Source organism: Pseudoliparis swirei, chromosome 9 (assembly GCF_029220125.1).
Source record: "Pseudoliparis swirei isolate HS2019 ecotype Mariana Trench chromosome 9, NWPU_hadal_v1, whole genome shotgun sequence".
NCBI classification, from domain to species: Eukaryota; Metazoa; Chordata; class Actinopteri; order Perciformes; family Liparidae; genus Pseudoliparis; species Pseudoliparis swirei.
The window spans coordinates 20581406-20602503 of record NC_079396.1 but is presented as its reverse complement, the minus strand read 5'-3'; the positions used below and the strand labels follow the sequence as shown (position 1 = coordinate 20602503).

General features: G+C 44.6%; 2 protein-coding genes across 5 annotated transcripts; both read left to right on the top strand.

The window, feature by feature from the left end:
* The first annotated feature begins 507 nt into the window (after positions 1–507).
* On the top strand, positions 508–11800 carry si:ch211-167b20.8 (protein phosphatase 1 regulatory subunit 3A). 3 transcript variants are annotated; one of them, XM_056424061.1, is made up of 5 exons: positions 508–1779; positions 4604–4650; positions 5053–5138; positions 5490–5516; positions 9695–9783. In XM_056424061.1, exons 1-4 carry the CDS (start codon positions 914–916, stop codon positions 5514–5516), a joined length of 1026 nt encoding a protein of 341 aa, XP_056280036.1. In that variant the 5' UTR covers positions 508–913; the 3' UTR covers positions 9695–9783. The 3 variants fall into 3 exon arrangements, with proteins under 3 accessions (XP_056280036.1, XP_056280035.1, XP_056280033.1); XM_056424060.1 differs by lacking the exon at positions 5490–5516 and having other exon boundaries at positions 517–1779; positions 5056–5138; positions 9695–11800; XM_056424058.1 differs by lacking the exon at positions 5490–5516 and having other exon boundaries at positions 517–1779; positions 9695–11800.
* Positions 11801–14866: 3066 nt separating this feature from the next.
* Positions 14867–19761, top strand: LOC130199579 (probable G-protein coupled receptor 173). Of its 2 annotated transcripts, XM_056423218.1 has the most exons (3): positions 14867–14916; positions 15532–15611; positions 16655–19761. In XM_056423218.1, exon 3 carries the CDS (start codon positions 16822–16824, stop codon positions 18031–18033), a length of 1212 nt encoding a protein of 403 aa, XP_056279193.1. In that variant the 5' UTR covers positions 14867–14916; positions 15532–15611; positions 16655–16821; the 3' UTR covers positions 18034–19761. The 2 variants fall into 2 exon arrangements, with proteins under 2 accessions (XP_056279193.1, XP_056279192.1); XM_056423217.1 differs by having other exon boundaries at positions 14873–15611.
* The last annotated feature ends 1337 nt before the right edge of the window (positions 19762–21098 follow it).

The window sequence follows — 21098 nt, the reverse complement described above, 5'->3', positions numbered from 1 at the left end:
CATGTAAATACACGATGTACACGTGACTTCGTCACACTTTACAACGTCTTATCTGTGATATTATTTTCCGAACAGACGTTATAAAAATGTAGTCCATTTAGTTAATCACTGATACGGTTCAATACCTGAAACCACCAACCCAGATGTAAACAAGGCTTTCAATGGAGGCGACAGGCTGTGTGTGATCATTTAGATGATGGGTTTATTCCCAGAAGTGGACGCACACAACTATATCCTCCTAATCCGGGTTTATACATCTCGGTTTGTTTGTTTTGCAACACACACATATCCAACAACATTCATTCAAACGATGTTTATTATCGAATGTCCTTTACTTTGCCCATTACACTCTCAAGGTTATGAAATTAAAATTCCAACCTGGAAAAATAGTTTCCACCAGACGGTGTTTGCAGAGGTTATAAAATATATACTGATACTGTCTATACATCAGTATAAACATATGTGCCATACCCATATACTGGATATAAGAAGGTCATCTGGCTTATATGATAGCCTATCGTCTAATATCCCATTTCCAGTAGTGGGCGTTCAGCCAGCCCAAACCAAACAGAACAAGGGGGAGTCGCAGGATTATACCAATTTAAAAGACACGTTTGGGGCATGGAGAGCCCTGTAGGTCAGTTCTAAAATTAGAGGCTGCTCCGCGACAGCAGCCAAAAAACTGCGATGCGTAAAGTCACGTAAACCAGGGGAGACACTGTCACACGGGCTGGCAGTAAAGACATGTTGTCATGGCTGACATTTAACGCCACACGTTGACGAGAGAGGCTCGAGCAGGATCGACACTCGGCACTGCTGCGCAAATAATGAGTATTTAGTAGTGCATGTGTTCTGGAGACGCCATAGTACTTTCATCAGCGCACAGCTTCCATGACTGAACACTTCTGCAACAATGTCTTTTTTATCCATACCAAGCGAAGAGGGCCTTTTTACCACGATTAAAACCGGCAAATCGGCCGAGGAGGCAGTCTGCAGGTCCCACTTGAACGACGACTATGATGAGGATGATGAGGATGATGAAGACGACAACGCCGAAGACGTCCGCCTCATCCCGAGATGCTCCCCGGTGCCCAGAAAACGAGGCCACTCCATCCACGACGAGACCGCTGAGTACATGCGCATGCATTTCGCGCTGCCCGCCGGAAAGAGAGTGTTTTTTGCCGACACAACAGGTGGGGATCTGGTGGACGTGAAGGAATTTGTTGCCTTCGATTTGGACGATGAAAAGGAAAGTGCCAGGTGGGAGGAAGAGGAGGCGAAGTATCGAAAGCCACAGCGACAACCGAGCTATCGCGTGCAGCCAGAGTTTAACGCGCCCGCCGCCGGTGCTCTGCTCCAGGCGGTGCACTGCAATAAAGTGGAGGTCGAGCAGATGTCTACAGCAGAGACTGAGCCACTTGCCTTCAGTGGGGTGATACGGGTCCTGAACGTCTCCTTCCACAAAGCAGTTTACATCAGATCCACCATGGACAGCTGGGCTACTTACTTTGACCACCCAGCAGAGTATGTCCAGGGATCTCATGATGGAAACACTGATCAGTTCTCCTTCAAGCTGTCTTTTGCACCACCTTACACCACACACGGCTCACGCATTGAGTTTGTTGTCCGGTATGAAACCTCTGATGGCGATTACTGGGCTAATAACTCCTCTATGAATTATGTGGTCACTCTGCTTCTGTCCTACGAAGACGATTCTACTCGGACAAACAACGACTTGCAGCAGGTTCGAGGTATCATGAGACCCCCAACAGATTACAGGTACTTCTCCTCCGGTCACATGCATGCTTTCATGTGTCAGACAGAGACCACACAGATTCATATTTGTACTAATCATTTGTGCAGTATTTTGGCAACCGTCTGAGAGATTACCCTGACCTTTGACCCCCACGGATTGATTTGATCACTATTTATTATAATTGGTTAAACCTAAATTAGTTTAAAGGTGTTGCGAGAAAAAAATTAGGATTCTCAAAGGCACAATCATTTCAAAATGATAATGCTTTCAGAGCCTATAGTATCTCATTCATAGACCTAACTTTGGCATAGGTTCCATATTAGCCATCAAATCACGAAGAGATAAGTCACAAGAGCAGTCGACATTGGGGTTGTGCCACAGCTGAAGTGCTCCGATTGCTTATTAATTCCCTGTGAGGTTTTGTGGCTGAAATGAGGATTCAGCTTGATTCAGGAGTTCTGCCTGGAGACAGCCTTTATCAGACTAAGACATGCTGCATCTTGATGAACACAGCTACACAGTCTGTTGCATAATGAGATCACGAGGGTGAGTGTCAAGGCGACCAAGTTCAGTTTGTTTATAGCTGGTGTCTTTAGGCTCTGCAGTGAGAGATAGAAAGAGTTGTGTAAAGAGTGCAAACCCCCTCCAGAATGCCAATCACCCAGTGGTGTGTGAGGACGATCAAAATAGGCAAAGAGCAGGTGTCGATTACAGGCCTGACTTTTCCCTGCCCCCATTAGATTTACCTCTGACCTTTTCTCTCAGTCATAGAGGAGAGGAGCAATTTCATTGCAACAGATTGGCTTCGTTTCCTTGAGTGGTTGGAGACTGGCACTGGAACCACCTCTCTTCTTTATTTACCTCGCTTAAATCAGCTAATCCCCGAGAGGAAGAATTAAATGCCTGGTTTATTGTGACATCAACATGAAAGTGTGTGATGAATCTCACAATGTGCAGCAGGAAAAAGTCACCCCGAGCTTATAAGGACACATAAAAGAAGCAAACGGGGTGTGCGCTGATGTAGTTGTCATGTCAATTTCTTTTTTTCAGATCTATCCTGTTATTAGTGACATGCATGTACCACGAAAGCGTACGTGTCACCAGAGTCAAATTCCATGTATGTGCACGCATACATGGCCAATAAAGCTGATTCTAATTCTGATGTCGGTCTGTTTGGAGGCTGGAAGGGGCCAGATGGGTTGTTGAGATGAATGATTCACTGATCGGAAATGGGAGAGTTTGGGGAGCAGGAACTGTACCGGCGTCCCCACCGTTGATTCATTAGGCCCTTTGAAGTTCACTGATAATTAGATTTGAGCTAATTAACAAGGCAGCCGGTGGGAGGAAAGGTTACTATGGGATAAAACATGTCTAGACACTTGATTGTTTTACTTGCTGTAAGGTGATGTGACTGACAGATACAGTAGGTTCAGTTTGGTTATTGAACCGCAGTGTATCCACTGAAGGTAAATACAGACGTCACACATTAATGTAGCTGTGAGTGAATTCTGAGACCGAAGCAGGGAGGATGCTGTGTTTCTGCGATGATGACCAAGCGATGATGTTGCTGAGTTTGGCCATAATCTTTTTTTTTGTATCAACTTGCTGCTGAGTTTTGTGGTGCGATCTGGGCCGACGGGCCACACCTCCCATATCTGGTGGGGCTCAGGCAAAATAATGTGTGACCTGTACCTTTATCACCCACCTGGCCACACAATCGCACCAAACCCGTTTTTCTTTTTGAACAATATCAAGCTCAGGTCACACTCGGGATCTGAAGTTTCCTAAAACGTGTGCCCAGACATGTGTCCACAAAGCTACATGTCAACCTGACACCTCACATGTAATCTTCAAATGTATAACAAAAAGCTTACATATATATATATATATATATATATATAAAACGGGACGTGGCATAAGCACAAGGAGTATGGAAAGCTCCTGTCACATGCTCATCACACTTCTTGACCTTTTAGATCTGTTGGCATCCTTTGAAGAGCAATGCTGCAACAGGAGAGCCTTATATGAAACATGTCTGCGCCATGAGTTTGCAGATGATTTATATATATATATGAAATGACGTCATGGATTATATGTCATTTAGTCCAACGTCACTATAATGACATTGGATACATTACCTCCAATATAGAAATATGACATCTACTGAATTACATTGTGCTTGCACCTTTCAATGACCCCTCGTCAGTAATTTGCCACCCTGCCGTCTATTTAAACAAACACTCTAACCAGACGTCTCATCAAGAGGCGTTTGGCATTAAAACCGTCCGCTCAGTTCAGAAGTAGAACTGTACAAAGCGAACAATACGGTGCAAAGAGATACCCAGCCATATTTCATTTAAATGGCTAATTCAGCACATTAACAGCCAAACTGTATCAGCAAATATTAAGCCAAACAGGTATAGATCATGGTGCCTGACTTCCTCCATCATTTAAAATGTGCCTTCGTTATACATTAAATACTATTTTGAATTTCGGGGGCCCCAAATTTGTGTTTTTTCTTGACAGACACGGTCACTGCATCCACCGGCTGATTCAGAGGCTGCTGTTATAGCCAAGGACGAGTCTTCAATACAAAACTGTCTGAGCGAGCTTGTGGAGGGTTTGGCTACAAAGCCATTGACTTGGTTTATTTCAAAGGTCTCACTCATTTATCTGCCCTCGTTTTAACCAGTATGACACTGGATGACGTCGACTCTAATACAGACTTTAATACAGAATTATTATTAGGCCTCCTGATTTTCATCAATACAACGTTGTGTTCTAGGCACTATATCTGTGTGTGATATTTGATTTAGTTTCATAACCCATATTTCTCTTTTCTTTCAGTATGAATGATGATTTTGATTCAGAGGACGAGCAGGAAAAAGACGAAGGTATACAGCATGAATGCTGTCGTCTAAAATCACTATTGACATATTAATCTGCTATCTGAGACAGCTGGGACATAAATGATTCGACATTACTACAATGGATAATTAAAAAGGATTGCCTTTCATAGGATGTAGAAGTTATCACTTTACTTAAAGTGGTCGGCTACTTTGCCAGTGTTGAAACGTCCATGAAAATTGCTCGATCACCCATTTCTTATAGTGCAACTCAGTAGTGTCTTTCAGTAGATTCCCCTTTGCCGCATACTGTAAATGCTCCGTATGTAACGCAGCTTTTATGTGAAAAGACTTTAGTCTCAAACACTATATCCGATCTGTTTATCTGGCGAGTGCCCCTTTAATGAAACTAACCAGGCGCTCACGGCGTACATATCTGTTTCACATCAGCAGAAGAAGCACGGACCTCCAGGTCTGGACTTTTCAGACCGACAGCTGTCTGCCCGGTCATCGTGCACCCGGAGATTGACATCGAGGTAAGTGTATAAAAAGAAGAAAAGAAGAAGACGAATGGGAAAGAAAGGAGTATCTTTTTAATTGAAGTAATTGCTAACCAACAGAGTTCACCTGTTATTTCCTTCATGAGCTGTCTATAACCTGCCAAAGGCGAAATAGCCACATTCTCGTGCCAGTCAACAGAAGACATGGAGCACATTGTTTGTATGATTATGTTCAAATAATCTTGATTTGCATGCAGTTGTTGACACACTCCCAAATAACAGGTCAGCAGGCTAAGTGCTTTGTCCCTCCGGTCTCATAAAACGTCGCAAACATTTCTGTTCAACTTCTAAAGCTCATCATCACTGGCTTGTTTATGTTGCCCACAGCTCATTGAAGCTTCAGCAGAAACTTAGGTAACGTCGCGCTTCTCACCGCTGTCGCACGAGTACCGTATGCCATCTTCCTCGTCAGCGCATTCTTGTATTTATATCACGACACATGCTGTTCATGTTTTTCTTCTCTTTTTTTTTGCACCTTCTGATTTTTTCAGTTTTAAATAATTCAGTGGCTCTAATATTCACGCACACCATATGTAAGCCTGTCTATGTGTTTACATTATTTGTGATTGTGACTGAAGATGTGCTGTTGTCAAGATGTTTGTGTTGAAATGTTGCGCACTCACTGCGGCTCAGTTGTTATTGTGAGGGAATAGTTTACGAGGAGATGGTTAGCTTAGCATAAAGGCTAGGCTAAGGCTAACTGGACTAAAAAAAAGGATATTATATCTATACGGTGTACCACAGACACCTAGTTCTTAATGCTGCAGAAGGACCAGACATGCGAGCAGTATCAATCTCCTCATCTGACTCTTGCAAGAAAACAATTAAACACATTTTCCCTTAAATATAGAGTTGTCACATGAGAGTAATTCAATCAGGAGAGACGGGTATATTTAGAGTGGAACAATCATTTATTACAATAGAATATTGCAATAGTGCAAAGTCTTTTGTGGCGATTGGACTCCATCCTGAAGTAGGATAACCCAGGGGTAGAGATGCTGATATTAGACCCATTTCCTGAAACCACTAGTTATGGTTCATGAGGATTAATGCTAGCCGTCCTAGTACACATCACCGAGTTACGAAGGTCTGGCTAATAATAGTGCCGATCTAGATATACAGCACTCAGACAGCAGGATCCGACGACCGATCCGAAAGGCAGATTGGGGTGAAGAGCACCGCAGACAAGGACAGGAGGACGACCGCAGAACTGGACAGTGTGAAGTGATTACCACTTCAAAGGAGAGGATTTTAAGATCCCGAATGGATAGGGTCAGTCACGGTGTTGGTGGCACCCAAGGACCGGATAGGTGGGAATAGATTGGGGTCATGGGTAGACCGCAGACAAGGACAGGTGGGGTCCAGAACAGGATAGCAAGACCGCAGGACAGTTGGACTCTCCTCGCATCCGGGAAGTACGTCCGGAAACAGACTGTCCTCGTTGGACGGGTTCGTGCAGACCCAGAAACAAGAAATACAAACAGGAATATTATGTCAGCTTTGGGCCCTCCCGGACCTGTAGCGAGGCGGGTTTCCATACCATCTTTTGCCTGATTTTTGCTGGAAATTGGAAGATAATCCAGACCTAGGAAAATAAGAAGAATACCGTTACGCGGGATGGCGTTCACCTAGGAATTTAAGAAAAGATCACGTTAAGCCGCGTAAACCGCTAACTATTACGTTAAGAAACTTCACGTTAGTTAAGAACAACGTGAAACCAGAGAATGCTAGAAGAACACGTTTAGGCGAGACAACGTAAAAGCAGGAAAGATACTTCTTCTTCTCTTAGATTTAAGGCCAGCATAGCCGCAATTACACACCACCACCAGTTAGATGTAAGTTTAAGGTTTCAGGGACCTTTGACTTGACCATATGGTGTCGAGGTCCAGAGGAGGACCACCTCTTCTCTGGAGAGTAGAGGCGGAGATGCCTTGGCGGCCCAAGTAGCAGCCCTATCCGGAAAGAATGCCCGAGTAGTTTGGCTAGGCTAAGTTGGGAGGATAACCTTCCAATGACCGGAACCAAGTCTGAGATATGGCCACCTTCCCGGGGAAGGAAGAGAGAGCAGAGGAGCCAGTCTTAAAGAGGTACTCAAGCATGCTTCATGTTAGTTAACGTTTAGATGAAGAAGCAGGACATTGAGGAAACTCACAAGAAAACTGATCACCTCGCACCAGCATGGTTCCACACGTCCGTGTTAGCGAGCGGATCTGGAACCTTAGCTATGGTGAGATACGGCTGTACATACGATGACTGACAAGTCACTGCCAACCAATACTTGAAACGGACACCACAAACAATTATATGAATGACTTACCATATCGTGCCGGACTTCAATGATGTATGACTGGCCAGCATTAGGTTGAGGTCAGGGTAAAGGTCTACAGCTGTCCCTTCCGGCATCAGTGCAACTGTGATGCCTAGGGTTTTGACCTACATAATGCTTCGTTGATCGAAGACCCTCCGTCCCAAGCTGCCTAGATACGGAAGACCATCCCGGCTCCGAAAATGGCCTGAGGTGTTTAGGAAGCTGAGCGTCTTCTAAGCTAATGAAGTTGCTTAACGATCACCATTGACGGACTGCACCTGTGTCACAGAGGCCAGTAACCCCAAAACCACGGATGGCCTGCATCCGTGTCCCCTTGACTGCATCAAATGCCCCATCAGCCTTTGCAGCACTCCATACAGAAATTGTCCAACAACCTGCCCGGTCGTCATACCGCCCGTCAAGATAGATAATATCGGAAAATTTGAGATAGGCCGATGCCATATCGGTATGATACCTCTCTCTTTTACTTGTTCTTGCGTCCTAGACCAAGCCTCCAGACGCCCGCGTTTATGCAGTGATATCATCCTCACGCTGGACCTACCCTGATAGATGCCTCTCTATTCTACCTTCTTACCTCTCTAGTCATTCCACATGCAACAGTACTAACCTGCCAATCAGATTGCCCGCTGAACCCCTGGGTTAGTACACCTGAGCCGGGCAGCCCGCCGGCTGCCACTGAACACACCTCTCCACGAGATAACCACAATCGGAATCTGACACGTTTCAGCTCCCCATAATTAGATTCGAAACGACGCGAGCTGAAACGACAACTGACAGCAGCAGAGAACAGAACTTTAAAGTGTTACCAACGACTCTGTGATAGGCTTATCCAACTGGGCTGGCTCTAAATGGTTGGTTCATTCATCGGGCCCGCCCCCAATCAGCTAATGGAGTAATCGCTGCAAGACTTGTGAATGAACCAGCTGTACCCACTGTCTTCCTGTCTGAATTTTCGCTAAGCTACATATCAGTTTCCGCGTTGCTCGGTATGGGGGAAAAGAGAACTGTTGAGCTGCTTGAATCCGGGATTACCTGGGAGGCTTACATCAGCATTTTTGGAAAGCAAAAGTTGATTTTGGATCGGTTCCATACATATGAAATATCAGACTGGAAGAAAAGGAAATTACACACACTTATTTACCTCCGTCAGTCAGCCCAGGGTCAGCGAAAAGAGATTCCACCACCTAAACATGTGATCTGGTAATATTGTTTCATATTGATCCTACACAGAAATCTGTGAGGCATGTTCTAATTACGTTTGTTTTACATCAGTGTTCACATGCATGTTCTTTCCCTTAAATAGAGCATTCAAATTAAAGAACATAATTTCCTTACTCCATACATCATCCAGTGTATATATATAAGTAAGTATATTTTAAGAATCTTTTTTAGGGGTTTAATTATTCCTGACAAATTAATTATCAAGTTACCAGGATTCACTTACCTAATGGTTCACTTGTGCAGAAAAGTTGGGTTTCCTTTCGCTTTTCATTAATTTGGTGGTGCTCTGAAATAGTTTCCTAATTAATTTCCCTCTAAGATTTACACAACGTACGTACATGTGACACAAAAAGGCAATTCAATATTTTGGCGACGTGTGAGTGAAACACGCGTCTCATCGCTTGCGTTCGAGACGGCTCATATTCCTTTCATAAGATATTACAGCTGTGGTCATTTCAGACACGCCTGGCAAAAATATGCACCCCACTGAATGCACGTTTCAAGTTCTGTCGTGTTTATCCCTCAAAAAGGATCCAGGGTCGAGCTGGATTTTCATCTGGATACATGAGAATAAAAATGATATACATTCTGAACATATTCATTGATATACAAGCACTATCTGTCATTTGGGTTTAATTGGTCTTAGTCTTGTCTTCTGGGCATTGAGCTCCTTTTCTTCTCCCTCGGATGGATTCCTTTGTGCTTTCACGACTTTAGATAAAGGAAAATATCTTTGGACTATCCCTTTACACCGTGTGTGCTCGTGGCGAGGGGAAGTCAGAGCGTTCACGTAATCGGCCTGTGCCTGTTTTGTTTGCATTTCCTCACGACCACCTCGTCAGCATGGGATCCATTTCACAGAAAAGCATTAGTGTGCCGTAAGAATGCTTTTTCTTTCTCCGCGCGCAACGTTGAATGTGGAATACAAATACCTCTGCTCTCTCCTAACTGTCACTGTCGTCTCGCTGTTGTACTTCAACAGATTGCGGTTCACCCATCTGGTCCCCGTGTCCCACCGAACCCACAGCTCCCATCTGTTGATGGCTCACTGTCCGCTCGCACTGTATCCCCAGGTGAACAATCCCCTTACACGTCTTCCGAAACGACGCTTCAAACGAGTTCATCCTTTGTACTCTGTGCCAGTGCATCGGCCCAGCTAAAAAAGTCGCAGCCTTTACCCAGACTCCACTGTGAATTAGGCAACCAAACGTCAGACGTGCCCGCGGAGCGTAGTCCCCGAGCGCCGCTGCCGGCTTCGACTCCCTCTCTGCCACGCGAGTCGAGGCCGAGATCAGACAGCTCCCAGGCGGGCGGAGAGGAAATCCCTCCCTCCGAGGCCTCGCGCGTTTATCTTCCCACCGCAGGGACAAATCTGTGGCCAACAACAGTAGAGGTCGGATTGACCCACAGCCCGGTCAGCCACCTTTGTCTCGAACTGCCCGCTGAGTGCGCCGCGCCTCCCGCTGCGACTCGAGGCCCTGAGCGAGAGGTCGCAGTGGGATTGAGCGAACCGGCTGCAGGATTATCAGAAGGTTCCACCGGGTCCGCAGCGAATGATGAAGGCAGTGCGGCTGAGCTTTTGTCCCCCGTGGCAGAGAGCGAGGCATCTCTGGGAGCAGAAGGTGAAACTCCGGCGCCACCCGAACTCCGAGAGAACGTGGGGCCAAACTCGGCACGCCAGTCTTCCTTCGCCTGGGAAGGGAAGAAAGATGCCGCCCCGATTTCCCCCGACGCATTATTATCCGAGAATCTACCAAACACGCCGTCAGAGGGTTCTGAGATTAGGAATCTGATGCCATCCATCGTCTTTCTGAGTGCAGTTGTCTCCCTCTCGGTAGTGTTGCAGGAACCCAGTGCCCTCTTCATAATCGGACTGGTTTGGGTCCTGCACCGTTTTTGATCATGCCACAAAAGTTCATTCTGATCTGTTTTCAAGTCAAGTGCCTTTTCATGACTCCAGAATAAGCCAACAAGTTAAAAAAAGAAAAAAATCTAAAACACCAAAAAAAGTCTCCTGTTGAAGTTGTGTGTCACTGTGTGAGTTTATAGACGAGTACATGTTCTGCTCAAATGAAAGGGTGCGAGGAAAACAATGTTTCCATGCAAGGTCCAATGAGCAAGGAGAAAGTAATTACACAAATATTGCAAATATGTTTATGTGAAACAAGTACGAGGTAATGGAACAGTAGTCAGTTATTACCCCACTACTACGACAACATTGTGATCACTCTGATACATATATATGATCTATTATTATATATTATATTATGTATTATTATATTGCACAGTATATTTTTTGTACGTGGTCTGTGATTACATTTGTCTTGTCATGTTGAGATGGTGTATGTGGTGTTATATTCAGATTTGTTCAGTCAGTCCTATAATACATGTTTCCTTGTTGTGAGTGCAGCTAAGACTGTCGTCTAATCCCACTGCCATGAATTTAACTTCGGTGTATTCCACGTGTTGTTATGTCTTTAATGGAGTACAGAGACACATTACGGTAGTGGGACACGAAAGAGACGAGAATGGATGGAATTTTGTTTACAAATGCAAAGTATATTGCCTTAATACCTAAAATTAAAAACAACCTATGGTAAACATATGCAGCATATGATATGCTGCTTGAGGGACAGCAGTGGAAAACAATCCATTGTGACATATCAGTTCATGTAAGTCTTCCTATGGATTCTTGCGAGTAAACCCATATTGTTGTTGTTGTTGTTGCGCAACACAACACTTTCACTTTGACAACCTCACAGACGGACTGACGCACCGAATGACACGTTTGAAGTGATGACAGTTTTTGCAGTGTATTGTGTGACGACCCTCCCCCGCTGCAGCTGGGTTACCTGGCCTGGAAGGGCTTCCTGGTGGGAGGAGCTACCAGGAGAGAATAAAAGGAAGCACCAAGGGGAGTCTCTCTCTCTCTCCCTACCATACTGCACCAGCCTCAGCATGTGCTTCTGTTAGAGTTGTATTGCTACAATAAATGGTTTGTTTTAAAGATCTATGTGTGGCCTCCCTTTTTGTTACCAGCCGTGAGCCTGGTGGTAACAATTGCCATTAAACGTGCTCCTGTATCCTCCACCGTGTCTCGGTTCATTTCTTTGTCTTTGTCATCCGCCCTGCTAAAATTGACGGCGTGCATGACCGTTCCGTGCACAGTGATGCCTCTGCAGTGCAGCGAGACCGACACATCACACAAATAACATCAGAGCCTTCTTTCGTCTCTGGAGCCAAGTGGAAATATACACAGGAGGCAACACGAGCTGCGGATAGAAGCCAAAGGTCACGCATTGCACTGAGGTCATAGTACCCAGCACACTGGCCGTTGTAAGCCGAGACCAGTATTCTAAAGATGACAATCCTCAGGAAACCTCCTCAGATGCTACATGATGCGCTATTTATGAATAAAAGGCTGATATCTTTAAGACATTGTCTATATTTTGTGATCATGGGAGTCAATAAGAGTCATATAAACAGTGTGTTCCTGCTCGATCGAGATAGATAGATCGATAGATACATGATGCCAGAGAGACGGCGAGAATGAAACAGCACTATCAAATTGCTCACAATAGCCTACTCTCTCTCTCTCTCCCTCTCTTTCTCTCCCTGTCTCTCTTTCTCTCCATATCTCTCCCAGTCTCTCTCCCTCTCCCTATCTCTCCCAGTCTCTCTCTCTCCCAGTCTCTCTCCCTCTCCCCATCTCTCCCAGTCTCTCTCTCCATATCTCTCTCAGTCTCTCTCTCTTTACATAACTCTCTGTCTCTCTCCCTTTCCCCATATATCCCAGTCTCTCTCTCTTTCCATATCTCTCCCTTCCCTCCCCCCCTCTCTCTCTCCATATCTCTCTCAGTCTCTCTCTTTCCCTATCTCTCCCAGTCTCTCTCTCCCTATCTCTCCCAGTGTCTCTCTCTTTCCCTATCTCTCCCAGTCTCTCTCTTTCCCTATCTCTCCCAGTCTCTCTCTCCCTATCTCTCCCAGTGTCTCTCTCTTTCCATATCTCTCCCAGTCTCACCCCCCCCCTCTCTCTCTCTCCCAGTCTCCCTCTCCTGCCTCCCTATCTCTCTTTCTCTCTATCTCCCTCCCTCTCTCCGAATAAAGATAGATAGAATTGCAATCTACTATATCTCGAATTGACTTTATTAACTTTAAATCCACAAAACGTCCTTGGATGTCAGGCATCTTTTGGATTATGTGGATTATGTATTTGGCTTTAAAACTCAATTATTAATCGGAGCACTTCGTAGACTTGTGCAGGGGAAAGGAGTGATTCATTTGTGTGATGGTCACATAATCTGAGTGTGGAAAGTATTACAAATGGAAGCAGATTTCAAAGTGACCCTATAAGGAAGATAATCAGTGGGAATTCAACCAAAGATATTCACTTTTAAATAATTTAATGACTTTTTAGGCAATACGCCATTGTATGCCACGTTAAGCAGAGATTTCAAAAGAGGTTCTGTGCATGAAACAGCAGTTTAAGGGTATTTTCTCACTTTTACTTTTGCCCTTTCCATTCCATGTGATATCACTGAGGGCCAGTTTAGTTTGATCTAATGGAGCTATTTCATCACAAGGAACAGTAAAAACAGTATAAAGTTCAGCTTTTACTTAAATAGAGAGAGACACAAACAATAATATAATAACAATAATACCCTCCTCCAACATGTCATTGTACTATAGAGGGATTAGCACCCATGGGCCATTGAAGTTTAGTGGTTTTATCTGATCTATCACAGACATTTTAAGCCCAAAATGTGTTCTGTTGACTCCATTCCTAAAGGCCACAACATCTTCACGCTCTGGAGTTACAAAACATTCCAATGTCGAATAATGCCTTTAAAACATGTAACCGGTGTGGCACGCTCACATGCAGAAACATGCATTTGAGGCAAGCGGGCAGCTGAATAAACAAAGCACCACAGACTCCAGTAACAACACTCAGAGGGAAGACATTCCTCCACATATCTTTTCTTAGCCAATTATTGTTTGCAAAAATGTTAATATTCTGAATATTGTAAGGAAAACTATTCAATGAGATAAGATATTTAAAAAGTTTTTCTTTTTTTAACTATGGGAGATGCACGGTAGCAGTGATTAATTAAAGATTAGCGAGGTACACATTTTAAATGTCAGATTTGACAAGCAATGAAGCATGGTCGAAATAAAAAAATAAAACATTGTGGCAGGTTGGCCTTTTTGGGGATGTTTACGGTATGGCTGGGAATTTGAGTAGTATTTTGTTATTCTGTAACAAGGGTGTATGGCTTCGCAGCCGAGTGGTTGCGGATAGCGGATTCAATTCCAGCCTTGGGACCTTTGTTTCATGGCATACTCCCTCAAGATAAATAATCTTTAAAAAACCCGAAAGAAGGCCCAATATGTCCTCTAGAGGACCCATAACTCGTTGCTGCGGCCCTGTCTTGTGTGTGATTTCGGTTCCAGTCTGCCACCAAGGCCAGCAGGAGACCGATCAGAGACAGTTTGTTTACAGCTGGAGCTCCTCGCTGTGTCATAGGTAGCCTACATGATGCCGGAGAGAATAAAACAGCACTATCAAATTGCTCACAATAGCCTTCTCTCTCTCTCTCTCTCGCTCTCTCTCTCTCTCTCCATATCTCTCCCAGTCTCTCTCTATCTCTTCCAGTCTCTCTCTCCCTCTCTCTCCCTATCTATCCCGTCTCTCTCTCTCTCCCTATCTCCCTATCTCTCTCTTCCTCTCCCTATCTCTCCCAGTCTTTCTCTCTCCATATCTCTCTCTCTCCCTATCTCTCCCAGTCTCTCTCTCCCTATCTCTCTCTTTCCCTCTCTCTCTCTCTCTCCCAGTCTCCCTCTCCCCCCTCCCTATCTCTCTTTCTCTCTTTCTTCCTCCCTCCCTCCGAATAAAACCGACGGTTTCCGCGAATGTGCGAGCTGCCTCCTTGCAAGCAGCCATAATTGGGATTATTCAGGAATAATTCGCCTAATCCAGCCGCGTTGTTTTTCTTTTTCTTTTTTTCCGACATCGTTTGGCGAAGCGCCTCCTCCTCCTCCTCCTCCTCGTCCTCCTCCTCCTCGTCCTCCTCCTCCCCTCGTGACATCGCTGGATTTGTCAGAAATGTATTTGTTCTGTCACGCAGGCTTTTTTATTGTGGACCATTAAGATGTAGTCCACCTTCGCTGGACAGCAAAACAAAGACTGCATATTAACAGTTCGGGGTAAATACATCGCCTTTTTTTCCTTCTTCTTCTTCATCTCTTTTTTTTTATTACTGAAAGATGGGGAAAAGAGACGAATTGCGGCGGTTGTCTGTGTGGACTAATTGTTCTGGTGCCATTAGCCCAATATACATGCCAAGACGATTCATGTAGAGGATGCGCGGATCTGTGTGTCCCCTCTCTAACGCTTGTGGGTGGGTTATTATCAGCATTGAAAAAATCTGACATCATTTGGATAAATGTGAACGGATCAAGATATGTGTTTTTATCGCGTCTGTTGCTAGCCTCCTGGAAATTCATCTTCGACGCGATGCAACACCCGATCTGTTTTCTCGGATGATATTCAGACACAAATGAACACCTCCCCTCTGCGCGAGGCTGCGAACGGTGGCGGGGGATGTTTTTCATCCACGTCTCTTAAATGTGGCCGAGTCCTCGCCCTGGATGGTTTGATCAGCTGTTGATTATAATTAAGATATAGCCTTGTGTTTATTCTATGTTGGTCAATTCGATTTCCTCCAGATGGATTTATGAATAACAGGTGTCGTTCGAGTCCGAGAGCGCAGCGCGAGGATGAGGCTTTATTGTGTGTTTTTCTCTCGATTTAAAAAACAGTGAAACAAAGCGACTGGGATCCTTTTTCTTTTTTGCCGTGATAGAAGAACATATCAAAAAAAAAGATGAAGGGATGAAAGGTAGGTTATCCTCTCTCTCTCCCTCCCTCCCTCCCTAACACACACACACATACACATACACACACAGCAGAGGTGATTTTGACACCTGTTCATCGTTTTTTCAGGGTGTTTCAGGCCTAGCTGACATGACAGCCATCTCATCATGTGGAATTTTATTTGTCAAGGTGGCAGAGGGCTGTTACGTATGATAAAAAACAAGCCCTCAGTTACAGCAGATCACATTATGTTTCATGGCCTACATAGACACGGCCCACCCAGACAAGCACAGCTATGTTGTATTTTTTTACCTTACGGCTATAAATGTGTATTTTTTAACGATGCAGCATCTTGGATTTGTTTCAGAAAAAATAAAATGTTCACATTTTTAATCACGTCTTCATGAAACAAGACTTACTGTGGGCTCCTTGCTCAAACACCGAAGCCTGACTATGATAAATAATAACTTCCTCGCTCCTTCCTTAAGAGTCACATTCTCACACGTAGGCCTTTGGTAGAAACACATTTTTTTTAAAAAAGATTGTAAAAGATGGCTGCCGGCTCTGCAATTCTATTTTAATATTTGTTTTGTGCTGTGAATGGTACAGATTACACCCTGGGCTCTTTAACCGACGGTCACGCGCATAGACGTGAACGGAGCGGCGGAGAGCGAGCATCACCTGTTCTTTGCTCATTTACGAGGTCTCTGTTTGGTGGACACGCCGAGTGTTGGTTGTACCGTGTCTGCTCCATCCCCCCCGTACACCCCCACGCATTCACTCAAACACCCACACTTGCACAAAGTACGTGAGCTGTTGTATCTTAGCAACGGGCAAGGTAATTACTGAGAGAGCCAAGGAGCTGGCATGCTGTAGAGCTGCTGATGTGATCCCAGCCTCAGAGAAACAGGAAGGCACAGATTCCCACTGTGTTGCCCAACACCGCACTTCTACATCCACGCTGTTACATGTAAGCTTTGTTTCCGTTTCGTGGGCTGTCATAGACCGAACAAGCAACGTCAGACATCTTGTTTTCCCATCCCTCAAAATCGGTGTCTCTGTTCACAGGTGGCGAGCTTGTGGACAAAGGGAAAGATGAGTCTGTCGTGTAGAGAAGATCCTAACGGCCTCTCCTTGTGAAGACGGGAGCGCCGCGGGAGACGACGGCTGTAGGAGGATCAGTGGTGTTTATAAAAGGGCCCGAACCAGTGCAGGCTCCAGTGGAAGGTGATACAATGGCCAACCAGAGCTTTCCAATCGATGGCCCAGGCAGTTTGATGGCTGTGCTGGCTTCGCAGAGTGGAACGGCAAGAGGCGGCAGCAGCGGGGGCAACAGCGGCGGGAGCAGCGGCAGCGGTGGAGGGATCTCTGCCACCGATGTGTCCGTCTACTTTAAGCTGGTGTTCTTGGGTTTGATCATCTGTGTCAGCCTGGGAGGCAACCTCTTGGTCTCCCTGCTGGTCCTGCGAGACAGGACACTTCACAAGGCCCCCTACTTCTTTCTCCTGGACCTGTGCCTCGCCGACGCCGTTCGCTCCGCCGCCTGCTTCCCCTTCGTGCTGGTTTCCGTCCACAACAGCTCGGCCTGGACTTACAGTGCCCTGAGTTGTAAAGTTGTGGCTTTTATGGCCGTGCTGTTTTGTTTTCACGCTGCCTTCATGCTGTTCTGTGTGGCAGTCACCCGTTACCTTGCCATCGCCCACCACCGATTCTACGCCAAGCGCATGACCATCTGGACCTGCGCCGCCATCATTTGCATGGTGTGGACTCTGGCCGTCGCCATGGCGTTCCCACCCGTCTTCGACGTGGGGACGTACAAGTTCATCCGCGACGAGGATCAGTGCATCTTTGAACACCGCTACTTGAAGACAAACGACACCCTGGGCTTCATGCTCATGCTGGCCGTGGTGGTCCTGGCCACCCACGGTTTCTACGCCAAGCTGCTGCTGTTTGAGTACCGGCACCGCAAGATGAAACCTGTCCAGCTGGTGCCAGCTATCAGCCAGAACTGGACCTTCCACGGTCCTGGGGCCACAGGTCAAGCTGCGGCGAACTGGATCGCGGGGTTCGGTCGCGGTCCCATGCCACCCACTCTGTTGGGCATCAGGCAAAATTTACATCATCAACATCGACGGCTGCTCGGGATGGAAGAGGTGAGGTCAGAGAGGAGGCTGGGCAGGATGTTCTACACCATCACCCTGCTCTTCCTGGTCCTCTGGGCTCCTTACATCGTGGCGTGCTTCTGGAGGGTCTTCGTCAAGTCCTGCACCATCCCTCACAGGTACCTCTTCATCACAGTGTGGATGAGCTTCGTCCAAGCCGGAGTCAACCCCATCTTCTGCCTCCTGCTCAACGAGGACCTGAGGAAAGTGCTGAGAGCTCACCTTCCCACCTACTGGAGGACTAAACAACACCTTCCCCAGGACGAGGCCTACTGCATCATGTGATGAGATCGGAGCTTCATAATTAGGAGAATGTTTCAGGTTTTAAAGGGAGAACTTGGAGAGTAGGAGCGATCGAATGCACCTTGGTTAAATGTCTGTTTTGTTGTTTTGCACAACAAAATCCAATGTTTTGCCGACAAGTGCAGGCACAGTGCCATTTTATTAAGAATGTTGATATTTGAATAAATGGGTCCGCTGCAGAGGTTTGAACCCAGAAAAGTCCGGGTGACACGTTGATGGTTTGTATTCCTGATGATGTACTGTATGATTACTGAGTAGGAAAGATCACAACTATCACCGCTCCAACGAAAGTGTGACAGATGCCATTTAAAAATAATGTTGCCTTATTTCAATGGGACACGCCCCAGAGTGTTACTACCTGAGGCACAAAAGGTTGAAATCCTTGAAGAAATTTGCTGCGGACTGTGAATAGAAAGTGTTGCTCAGAGCGTTACTAACTCTGAAACACGTCAAGGAACTCGAGGGGTCTGAATGGATTCATAGACCACCCTGGACGCCTTTTCATGTAACTCAAAGGAGACTGCAGAATATTGAATGGACCCAATAACCTTGGATGCATTGAAATAGTTGTTGTGAACCCAAGAAGCCCCTAACATGCTTGATTTTTTGGACTTGATTTAGGGCGTGTCAGGTTTCTTTGTATCATTAAAAAAATGCCTGTTTTCCTTTATTTGTAAACTATACATGTTAAGCAGATGACACTATTTTGAAATATGACTTGATTTCATAATGTACAGACTGTACAGGAATGTATATTCCTGCTTGTGTGTTTTTATATAGCATTTGTGTGTATGTGTGTGTGGGTGTGTGGGTGAGACAAGAGGGAAGGAGAAAGATGAGAGAAATAATGATGATAGAATAGGTTCCAGTATTTATATAGTCAATATGAAAGCAGGCTCATCTTGGTGTCTCAAAATCATGCAAAATTGAACAGTATACATATGGAAATGTATCCTTTAAATGGATTTCCATAACTGAAAAATGCAGTCATATTTTCTTTCAGTGTACAAGCAAATGTGAAGTAGGGAGGGATTATGAAAAAGGCAACAGAATAATTAGAAAACAACAGGCGAGAGAATTCAATGTCTTGAATGATGATGGAAATTACGTCGTTAAAAAAAAAAAAAAAAAAGAATCATTAGCTAATGATGATTTTGGGAATGTTTTTAAAGTATTGTTATGCTCTCAACAGAATACTAAAAAAGAGAAGAAATTAAGTGGCACTTAATTGGAAGAAAACTTGAATGTTTCCGGGCCCTCTTATATCCACCCAACCAACGTAACTGTCCCCCTCTGGACCAGTGAGTTCAGAGTCAAAGCGCCTTCAGGCTGGATGCGACCCCAGAGATGTGTGGTGTGTGGTAACCGGCTTAGAGGATAAGAAGTTTTCTCCAAATTAAGAAGAGAATACAAATGTCAGACCTACAGTATGTTAGGCGTATATACTGTATATTTGTGCAGTCAATTTTCTAAATGTGGACACTTGCACTGCATACTGTATTAGCATGCATTCCACTGCATTTCATAGAGTCAAGACTGGGGGTTACAACTTGTACAGATGTCGATATGGGAGGACGAAGTAAAGCGGGAACTGAGGTTCATAATTTTTACGTCTGGCATTCTTTCGCGAGATGATATTCTGTAACTGTACAGTTTAACTGAGGTGGTTCTTTTGCCTACTCATCAATAAAGACTCTACTTTTGATGCATTCTGAGTTCAAACCTGTCTGGATGTTACGCTTTCACAGCTTTACGCTTTACGCTTTACGTTACATGTGGCACAAATTACATCCTGTAGGCATTTTTAGTTCCTGAATTTATACCACACGAAAAAGGTTACATTTGTTACACATTGCTCTAGTTTAGTACAGTTTACTGCATGAAATCTGAAAGGATTCACGACGCTTTCTTCTCCACTGATGACCGAACAACATGCTTAAGTACCAACATTTCAAATCTGTGGCGACAGCTGTACAAATACACAAGCTGAGGAGTAAGAATGAAATTTAATTGTTATACGAGGCTTGAACTGAACTTTATGGGAACAAAAAACGTGGTTGGAACTAACAAGTTGTTTTTTGTGGTCAAAAATTGCTTAAATCTTCCTGCGATTGAACTTAAAGTGAGACGATGTAACTTTCACGAGCGTCGATGAATAAAATTAACCAGATAAGGACAAATACGACACCTAACCCGAACACAAATAGAGAAGAGTCCTGTGCTCAAAGCTTGGCAGTGTCATACAAAGTTACACAGCAATACCTGTTTAAAGTTTGATAACATTGGGCACCTTAACCTCCTGAGTGAGACTGCAGAGGCAAAACCGTTGACTGTATTGAATTGAGGAAAGAATGTATTTCATAGTCTTTTAAATCCAATATATTCTGATGTTGTTGAAATGTGTTATAAAATCAAAGAAGATAGGATTCAGTTATTTTGATGCTCCAAAGCAGAACTATGACATGATGTATTTTTTTGATCGAGCTCAAACATCCCCAAATGGAGACTGTAAAATAAGGTCAATAAAAATAGCTTCTCCTGTGTAGCAGGGGTCTCAAGCAGCAGCTGTGGAATCTTTAGCGTAAACCGAACAATTGGTTAAATGCGGTATCCAATCGATAAACAGACTTCATTCTTTAAGACTCAGTTACTCTCTGGATGAATAAAAGTTGATTTAACAAGTATCAGGATTCCACTCGAAGAGAGAAATAACCAAACCCTAAAAGACACAACTGCTTCTAATATAAAGCATTTTAAATGTTGTTAAGGGTTAACTCCCCTGAATATCATATTTGTATAGCAACGCTTATGCTACCAACCACAGCACATAATTATGCTTCTTACATTACTGAATAAAATAGAAAGAATGGGGAGAACATAATGTTGAACCATAATTAGGGCCTGATAGAAATCCAGCCATCGTATGATTGCGTAGCCTGGATTTTGAATAGAGAGATCATTTCCATTGTCTTTATTTCAGCCCTCAGACCGGGGCGGATAAAAAACAAAAAGATGTTTCCATGGTGAGCAGCATCAACTGTGTGAAC

What these genes read in the sequence shown, in the direction of transcription:
- LOC130199579 (XM_056423218.1), top strand. Translation starts at nt 16,822, where the DNA reads ATGGCCAACCAGAGCTTTCCAATCGATGGCCCAGGCAGTTTGATGGCT.
- si:ch211-167b20.8 (XM_056424058.1), top strand. Translation starts at nt 914, where the DNA reads ATGTCTTTTTTATCCATACCAAGCGAAGAGGGCCTTTTTACCACGATT. An exon ending in AGACCCCCAACAGATTACAG is followed by an intron (nt 1,780 to 4,603) that starts GTACTTCTCCTC and finishes CTTTTCTTTCAG; the next exon opens with TATGAATGATGATTTTGATT. An exon ending in ACCCGGAGATTGACATCGAG is followed by an intron (nt 5,139 to 9,694) that starts GTAAGTGTATAA and finishes GTACTTCAACAG; the next exon opens with ATTGCGGTTCACCCATCTGG.